A 10,031-nucleotide genomic window follows, 5' to 3' on the forward strand; every position below is an offset into this window, starting at 1 on the left:
CTGAAGTTGTTAAACACCACTGTGATTCTACACACAAGTACTCTGAAGTTGTTAAACACCACTGTGATTCTACACACAAGTACTCTGAAGTTGTTAAACACCACTGTGATTCTACACACAAGTACTCTGAAGTTAATATTAAAAAGCTACTGGAGTTCCTCATTTACAATATATTCCTAATTTTTTCCAACAGTCAATTGGAATTTTCACGGGCACGAATTGTGCTCCGTTATAAGCTGACCTGTTTCTATATTCTTATGGGGCAGAATGTATTCAAAAGCTGCTACATAAGAAAATATATCTTGCTGTCGTCTTCAACTTGACATTTATAAATATATCAACAATGCTTTATCTAACAGTAATATGTCGATTCGATACATCCCAGTGAACTCGAAATAAAAGACATCAGTCTTCCGCATCTGCTTCGTACTTAGATATTTTATTGAACATAGATGTTAACGGCAAACTAAAAACTCAATTTTATGACCAACGGGATGATTTTAGCCTCTCCATCATCAACTTTCCATATTTATGTAGTAATATTCCATTATCACTTGCATAATTATGGTGTTATGTCTCTCAACTCATTAGATATGTAAGAGCTTGTTGTGCGTATGATCAGTTTTTAAATTGAGGTAGGCTACTAACAAACAAGTTGATGTTACAGGGGTTTCAACAGTCTCGTCTAAAGTCAATATTTCGCAAATTCTATGGTCGTTATAACGATCTAGTTTGCCAATAAAACCTGTCGTTGGATCAAATGCGTTCTGACGTGTTTCATACCAATTGTTAAGTTATTCTTTACACACTAATTTTGACTACGGATTACTCCGTTTACCTTATCAAGATATACGGCTCACAGTGAGTGTGACTGGTCGATAGGGGATGCTTGCTCCTCTTACTTCTGGTATATCATGCAGGTGTGTGTATTTTAATGAAAGCTGAAGAAAACGAACAGTGATTAATCTCATAACTTCTATAAGCAATACAAAATAGATAGAAGGACAAACACGGACCCCTGGACACACCAGAGGTGGGATTAGGTGCCTAGGAGGAGTAAGTATCTCCTGTCGACCGGTCACACCCGCCGTGAACCCTATATCCTGATCAGGTAAACGGAGTTATCCGTAGTCAAAATCAGTGAGCCAATGCAAATATTTGTACTGACACAACATAGCCCCCTAACCTCTTTAGAGGAAAACAAAAGGCCCATGGGTCACATCGCTCGCCTGAATCACCTTGGCCCTTCTGTTGTGATCTTTTATCAATCTTTATTCCCATGCAACATTTCGGCCCCATATTCCAACCTAGTCTCAAAGGATCACATCATAATTGAAAATGAATTCACATACATGCAATAAAGAGTTGCCTCAACACTAATATGACCTAACATGACCTTGCTGTTCTGGATAAAACCAAGGTCACAGATCATGGAATAATATGAAAGACCTTGAGAAATCTGTATACAACTTTAAGCATGAAATCTTTATCTTAAATAGTTCAGGAGATTTTGAATAGGTCATATTTTTATTATAAGTAGGAAAATCTTCCAGGCCAGGGTCACAAGGTCAAATACAAAAGTATAGCAAGGTCTTGCCATAAAAAAATCTATCAACTACTCCTGGGGGACATGATTTAACAAACCTGAATCTGCACTATGTCTGGAAGCTGGCATATTTTTAACTTTCCTGGGCCAGAAATACTTGAGAACAACTTTTTTTTTATTTCCTTATATATATTTGTATGTAAAACTTTGATCTCCTATTGTGGACCCCAACCTACATATGTATCCGCGGGGGGGGGGGGGGGGTAGCATGATTTTAACAAATCTAAATCTGCACTATGTCAGGAAGCTGGCAAGAAAATTTGAACTTTCCTGGCCCAGTGGTTTTGAAGATTGTCTCTATATATTCCCTTATAAAATTTTGATGCCCTATTGTGGCCATATCCTTATACTCCCAATGGCCATGATTTCAACCAACTCAAATCTGCAGTATGTCAGAAAGCTTTCATGTGAATTTGAAGTTTCCTAGCCAAGTGGTTCTTGAAAATTTTAAATGACTCCACCCTATTCTTCATTTTCAAGATTATCTCCCCTTTGAAGGGGCATGGCCCATCATTTGAACAAACTTGAATCCCTTTCCCAATGAATGATTTGTATAAAGTTTGATTAATTTGGCCCAGTGGTTTTGGAAAAGAAGATAAAAATGTGAAAAGTTTACAGACAGACCGACGGACACATAGACGACAGACAAAAGGTGATCAAAATAGCTCACTTGAGCTATTAGCTCAGGTAAGCTAAAAACAATATGTCTCCCCCTGGAAGAGGAGAGACATAATTATGGTCTGGATACACAAGGAAACTTTTAATTTTCTTCAACTGTGACCTTGACTATATACATATGTCAAGGACATAAACATCACCTTCTCATAAAGAACTTTTGCACCAAGTATGAACTTCATATTGCAACAAAGCATGTAAACAAGACAACACAGCTTGCTGGGAAGCATGACTCTACTTAATCTATCCCTTTAATTCAAAGGTTTTTGAAAAATAGGTCAAAATTCCAAAATTACTTGGTCAAAAGTTTTGATACCATATTAAAGGCCTGGTCATGAGGCATCCAAATATGAAAAATCAAATCCCTATCTCTTGGGTTAAAAGACAAAGCCAAGGTTAAAACATTTTTGTTACACAATCCTTTGTCTTTTTAGGTTTTTATATAGAAGAAAGTCCACTTGTAGTTAAAAGGTTATACCTGTAGGTGTCCAATAAGTTGACAATTGCTGTCCATTATTTATAATAAAGGACAGATACTATATATTCTTAAAAATAATGGACAGTAATTGTCAACTTATTGGACAGTGACAGGTAAACCCTACAACTTATTAGATGTCTACAGGTATGCTGAAAATAAGAGAAAGACAATACATGTGTCAAAGAGATACAGATTTAATTCTAAATTCCCTACAAGTAAAAATCAACACAAATATTGGAAAAATCACAGAAACACTTAAAACGATATTTCCCCTCTGCTCAAACTTTAATATTCACAATTCTTTTTAATTCCATTGGTCATTATTATATTGCATCAAACTTTTAATTTGAAAGACATATTCCCATGCTGTATTTAAATTTCGCTGGATCAAGAGGCACATGTTAGACCATGCTTTATTCAGTATCACTTGAAACACTATATCTAACTTCCAATATGAAGAGCTCCCTTAGGGGGAGATAAACAATATGAAGAGCTCCCTTAGGGGGAGATAAAGTATCCATTACAAGAGTTACTTCTCTTTCCATATAACATACATGTAAACTAACATTAATTATACTTTCCTTTTCTTAAGGCTTATTTGAACCTAACCAAAATGAAATAAAAGTTCAGAATTAAAGTTTGTCTAGTTTTAGAATTAACAGTAACATTGTCACTTTAAAGTACAAAGTCCGACAACATTTGCCCTCTTTGTAGAATCTCCAAGACACACAAACCATCTGCCCCTGCCTTTGTTAAGCAGTTTGCCAACTGTTTTTGTCCAGAGCACCACTGAATTATCCGTACTTCCCCTTGCGCGACTGATTCTGCCAAAGCTACAATATCAATTCGAAGTCTCTTGTCTTCCACAAGTTTAGTAGAATGCACAGAATCTATGACACTTTTATTGTCCACAAATGCATAAATATCGATGGATTTTCTGTGGAGTCCTAAAATTTCCTCCAACATGTGTCGATAGTAAAAACTTGCCTCCAGTCCTTCCTGTAGGCTAAGCGCCTCTGCAGCTAGAGTGGAGCGGACGACTCTTCGTATCTTTTTAGCCTGCCAGAAAAGGGGGCAGCATTTTCCTTGTTTGTCCATAATCCAGATTATGACTCCTTGGGTACTTCCTACTCCTTCATTAAGATTTCCTAGAGATGCATCAGTAAACGTCATAATCTTCAACGAGGTGAGGTCTAATGTTGGGAATTTCAAAACACTTTTGAAGTCTTTAAGCCTGTTAATGGTTTTTGCTGGTCTGGTTAAATCTGCTACAGTTGCAGTTCTCAGCTTAGTACTCATGTCTATCATTTCGAATGCAAGGTCTGGTCTTGATCCCTGCACTGCCCAGTTGATCTGTCCTATAATATGTCTGTATGCTGTCTGTTCTTCACCACTCAGCTGACATTTCCTCTGAATTGCTCTCTGAGGGTCAATCTCTAAACTTTGTAATTTTTCCATGTAATTGGTGTTATCCAATACTATCCCCTCTTGATCTTGCTTTACATAGAAGCCAATGTAATGAAATTTGCATTCAGCTACTTTTCCTGCAGAAAATCTCTCTCGAAACTTGCAAATCTGTCTCTCAAAAACTTCATCCCCAGCATGGAGAAAATCATCAACATGAGAGCAGATAATCCCATGAAGCTTCCTGTCTTTTCTATAACAGAATAGAGCTGGGTCCACACTGCATTGCTCAAAACCAAGTTTATCAAGTTCTTCTTTGACGCTCAAATAAAACTGTCTTGCACCATCTTTTAGTCCATATAAGCAGTGTTTCAGCTTCCATATTGTTCCAGCAGGTGTGATGCTTTCCTTTGGAGGTTGAAGATAAACATCTCTGTCAAGTGTTTTTCCTTGCAAGAAGGCTGATTTTATGTCTGTGGTTTTGACATCCCATAATTTACTTGCTGTTATTGTCAAAAATATCTTCAGACCACCTTTTCCGACTGTAGGACTGTCTCTAGGGATACAAAATTCTTCCTCAAATCCACGTGCAACAAGTCTTGCTCTTACTTGTCCTTCCTTTGAAGTGATGATCCATCTTGTTGATAATCTATTCTGCCCTTCATCTTCAACTTCAGTGTACGTGTCAAAGGTTTTGAGTTTTTCTAGTTCATTTTGTTTCGCTAGGGCTATATTGTCACAACTTGTATTTTCATATGTTGTAGAATGCACACTTTCATCATTTTGGTTGATTCTTTCCGAAGAGAGTCTGCCCAGGTCTAATTTTTTTCTTCTTTGCTCTCAAAATCTTGCACATTATACCAATTTCTGTTATTTTCTGTTGCTTTACCTGCTCTGCCAAGGATTGTAGCTTTTATCCAGTTATCATCTTCTGCACCCATCTTGTATTGAATGCTGTCATGTGCTTTCAGTGCAATATTGCTTTGAATTAGTGAAACTGGACTGTGATTCATTTTGCTTTCCATCAGGTATTCAGAGACTGCACTCTTTGCTTTTCTTGGTTGTTGTGTCTTCTCAATATTTCCAGAATCTGTAACTTTCTCTTCTGTTTGTATAAAATTTTCTGATAGTTTTTGTAGTCTGTTGGGCGACACTCGGAGAAAAACTCCACCATGACGTATAAAAACAACCTTGCCATCTTGAAACACAACTTTACCTGGTCCAAGCCATCTATCTCTGCCCTCACGTTTGTAGTATACCATATCTCCATTTTCATAAAATTGTTCAGCTGCTCTCACTTTGTTCAACAATGCTCGCCTAATTCTTTCATCAGCTTCTGCCTCTATATAAGCTCGTCTGGTGCTGTGCAACAAATTAAGGTGTTTAGCAAATGTCTCGCTCAATGTACAACCCTCAAGTGCTGGCAATTTGTCTGTCATGATGTTGGGGAGGTTGGGATTCCACCCAAACACAAGCTGGTGACTACTAAAACCATTCCACATCTGCAATACATTCCTTGCCATGTTTGCCCAGCATAACAGACTCTGCTCACTCACATCCCTGTAGTCATGCTCTAGTTTTGTCAACATCATGTCAGTTACAGAGTGCACTCTTTCACACAATCCATTTTGAAATGGACTTTCACCTGCAGATGTATGCACCTTTACATTCAAAATGGATGCCACTTCTCGAGTTTCTTCCGAGTTGAACTCCCCTCCATTATCTGTCATAATTGCCCCCATGACACCAAATATTCCTATCCAATGAGACATGATTTTATCGATGACATCAGTTGCCTTTTTCCTCTGGATAAAAACAGACACTGTATATCTGGACCACATGTCAATCATGTGCAAAATCCACTTTCCTCTCCAGTACTTCAGGTCCATAGCCACCTTTTCATTAAAGTGGGATGCCATTGGAAATGAAACAACAGGCCGTGATGGTGTTCTAGCATAGGTCTTGCATACATCACACTTCTGCTCAATATTTTCAATATCCTGGCCGAAGTTGTCTCGCCAAGCTCCTGCATCCTTCAAAAGTGATACCAGTCGTTTCTTTGGTGGGTGGGCAAATTGTCGGTGCAGTTTTAGAAGAGTTAAATACCTTTTCTTAGGGTCTATCTCATCGATCCTGACTGAGCAAACTTCCTCAACTGGTATCATTTCTGCCTTATCTATGGGAACACAATAATGTCCAGAAGAGGTCAAATTAAGGTTCATTGTTTTTCCTAGGATCTCTGCTGTGTCATCTTCTAAGTTCAGCTTCACGCCAGCAGTTTTCATAGCTGTTCTTGACAACAGTAATGGAATGTCTGAATTAACAACATCAGTTGTTATCGTAACATCTTTCCCGGCTATACGAGCTGGAATTGCATATTCTCCCTCAGATTTAAGACGAGTTCCCCCTCCAAACTTGAAGATTCTTCTGCCCTCCATTTTCTTAATCCTATTCTTGTCTAGTTCATCAAGCGAATCAATGTACGTGTTGATCCATGTACTTCCACACACTGTACTGCTGCAGGCACTGTCTAGAACTGCACAGTTCCTGGCATCCATCCCCAAGTGCCTTATCTCTTTTGGTTGGTTTCCTGTAAACAGCACAAATTCTTCTTCTTCAGCTGAACATGTGTTTACTTTCGCCATGTTTTCCCAACTGTGAGGACAAGCTGCCATCATATGTCTAAATGACCCACAAGATTTGCATGTCAATACATTTCCATCTGGTCCTGATGGATTCATGCTCTTTTTAATGCCTGAACTGCCTATACCCGATTGCCCACCTTGCTGACGGTATGAACCTCTACTCTGGCCACTCTGAAATCCTCTCCCCCGCGTCTGCTCATTTCTTCCAGCTCCTCTGTTAATGTTACCCTTCATTGGCATTCTCGCATATCCAGCTGCCATCAGTGCTTCCTCATTCTCTGCCAGGAATGCCGGTTCAAGTTTAATGGATACTGATGTAGTGGGTGCGTTTCCACAAGTTTCACCTTTGAATTTTTTCAGGGATTTCTTAGCTTCTTCATAGAGTTTCTTTATTCTCAAAATTCATTCCAGTTAATACAATCATTCTTTCCTCTTTGCTTATCAGTGATCTTCTGAGTAACTTGAAGGCTAAAATCTCAGAGGGTAACTTCATGTTTTTCTTTTCGATTTTTCTGTATTTGGCATAAAAAATGGATATGTATTCATTAATAGACTGTCCATCAGACCTTTTAAAGTCTTCAAATTTCTCTAAGCTATCTGCTAAGTCATCTTTCGCTAAATGTTTGTCCAAAAATTCAATCAAGGTATTCAAACCTGTTTCTTCCTTAAGATCCTCCAAGTTCAGCTGATCAAACACTTTTTCTCGTATCCTGGACTCATCATTTTCAGGAAGGGACAAGGCTATAGCAACTCCCTGTTTCTTCTTATCTAACTCTGTGACCTCTTTCCATGCTAACAATTCTTGCTTGTACAATTCATAAGTTTTCACTTTGGGGTCATAAGAGGGGGGGGGGGTGATTTTTGTTGACATTCTTATTTTCTTAGTCCACGAAGTTTTGCACTTTTTCACATTCACTGAATTCTTACTGAATAGTTCTTAAATGTCACACTTCCTTACACTGTTTTTGACACTATGATACACTAATTTCCTTTCAACCACGCTCTGCTACCATTGTTAGACCATGCTTTATTCAGTATCACTTGAAACACTATATCTAACTTCCAATATGAAGAGCTCCCTTAGGGGGAGATAAACAATATGAAGAGCTCCCTTAGGGGGAGATAAAGTATCCATTACAAGAGTTACTTCTCTTTCCATATAACATACATGTAAACTAACAGCACATTCCGAAATTTCTTCACAATGCTTTTTTTTTTTATGTTTTCTTTATTAGCATATCCTAATTCTGAATTATTATTTTCGCTTTTATGAATAATTTCATTTCAAGAGATGGACGTATTGGTTTCTTTTGGCTGGCGTTATTTCCTCATCCAATATATTTGAAAACACGATGCTTTTCAGATCAAAATTTGGCTCCATAACTTTCTCACCCTCAATATCCAGAATATAACACTCATCAAGATAGTATTCACAGTACTTTCCTTAAATTTTTATTGTGCAATGAAAATGCTCTCCCAATCAGAAGAGGACATGTTGATATGGCTCAGTACGACAGAGTGAGTGAATATAAAACACCTACTGCACTAGATACCCTTGATAACTTACCTGACACTGTCCAATAAGTGAACAAAAGAAACAGACCTCCACTCAAGACTCGGGGATATATTGTCAGACTATTCAAAAACAGATTTATTCATAACTATCATTGTCAATGGGTTTACCTGAGCCTGTCCATTCTTAAATCAAAAGATGTAATGTTTTAAGTAGGATATAAGCCTCAAACTGTCCATTCTGTGAGAGATAGAACTGGTCTACTAGCCTCGAACAGTTCTTTCTCTCACAGAATGAACAGTTTTTGGATTATATCCTTTACTTAATGTTTTTAAAAAGTAGGTCAAAGTCCAAGGTCCAGTGCTCCCACTGGACCAAAATTCCCTTTCGCCACTTTTTGGGGGTGCAGCGCGGCGCAGATAATCTCATGCTATACAATTATTTCCATCATATTATTTTATTCCTTACACTGATTTTAGCATTTGGAATCAGTTACATTACTTAAAAATATCCAGCTACCATACCTAAACACTTCTTTCTGAAATAATAAGTTTATTTGTTTGATAATTAAATTTTATTGTGGAAATCAAAAATCAGGTAATAAATCATATAAATATAAACTTCATGATGCTACACCCCTCAGTGAAAACATTGTGTACATTGGCCGAAATGCAGATGTCACAAAACATCAAGCCCAATTTAGAGTCATATCTCAACCATTCCCTATTAAATTTCCGTTTTGGTATGGTAAATTTTGCAATTTGGACAGAATCAGATGTTTGAGCCGGTGGGGTTGACTGTAAAGCCAAACAGAGATATTTTTCTTTAATTTTAGGCTGACTAGGGTCAGAAGCTACACGTTTAGTGTCAAAACAGAATGGGGTGCATAGTCTTATGAGATTAGCATCTTTATACTGTTGCGCACCGAACTTAAAAGAAAATTATTTATCAAAATTGCTACATCCATACCAATGGTGACCGACCGCATTGTTTATGAAATATTCGAACTAAAATCAAACACATCAAAATCAAAATCTTGTAATCAACGAGCTTGGCTGCAAAAACAAACAATTGATGTATATACATTATACACAATAATACCGGTCGGTTCTGTGGTTAAGAATTGACATTAATGTGGAGATGATAATACAATAATGAATAAGACTTTAAACGTTAAACAATTGACCACAGCAGGGTACACAGCTGTCCGATGTACTTTATTATATAATCACCGACTTTTTTGCAGCCATAGATTATCTGGCCTTCGTGACCAGCTCTGTGTGCACTGGAGCGACGCGAGATTTCCAGTCGCACGCGTTAATTGACTGAGTAAACAGATTTTGTCTGCATAAATAAACAGCCGATAATGTTTCACTGACAAAGGAAAACACGAGACAGATTTTAAAATACAAATTATTGCAAAAAGGGATTTTCGCCACTTTAATTTTTTTTCGCCATTTTTGAAAAAAATTCGCCATTGGCGAAAATGGCGAAGCCCAGCTCGAGCACTGCCAAGGTCAATTGTTCTGGTAACAAAAGAAATGTCTTCTAATGAGGCATCTATATATGAAACATCAAAGCCCTATCACTCTTGGTTCAAAAGAGATAACCAAGGTTAAAGTTTTTTAACAGTAGGTCAAAGTTCAAGGCAAAGGTCATTAGGTCAAATGTCTTCTACCAAAACAAGTCTCTTCATGAGGCTTCTATATG

At 37.7% G+C, this 10,031-nt stretch overlaps 1 protein-coding gene across 1 annotated transcript; it reads right to left on the minus strand.

Moving 5' to 3' along the window:
* Nucleotides 1-3,434: 3,434 nt before the first annotated feature.
* LOC125651042 (uncharacterized) lies at nucleotides 3,435-7,679 on the minus strand. The gene is made up of 3 exons (XM_056166153.1): nucleotides 7,463-7,679; nucleotides 5,053-7,152; nucleotides 3,435-4,891 (listed from the first exon to the last, which is right to left on the minus strand). Exons 1-3 carry the CDS (start codon nucleotides 7,677-7,679, stop codon nucleotides 3,435-3,437), a joined length of 3,774 nt encoding a protein of 1,257 aa, XP_056022128.1.
* Nucleotides 7,680-10,031: the final 2,352 nt, after the last annotated feature.

The sequence above is a fragment of the Ostrea edulis genome, chromosome 5 (assembly GCF_947568905.1).
Source record: "Ostrea edulis chromosome 5, xbOstEdul1.1, whole genome shotgun sequence".
Lineage (NCBI taxonomy): Eukaryota > Metazoa > Mollusca > Bivalvia > Ostreida > Ostreidae > Ostrea > Ostrea edulis.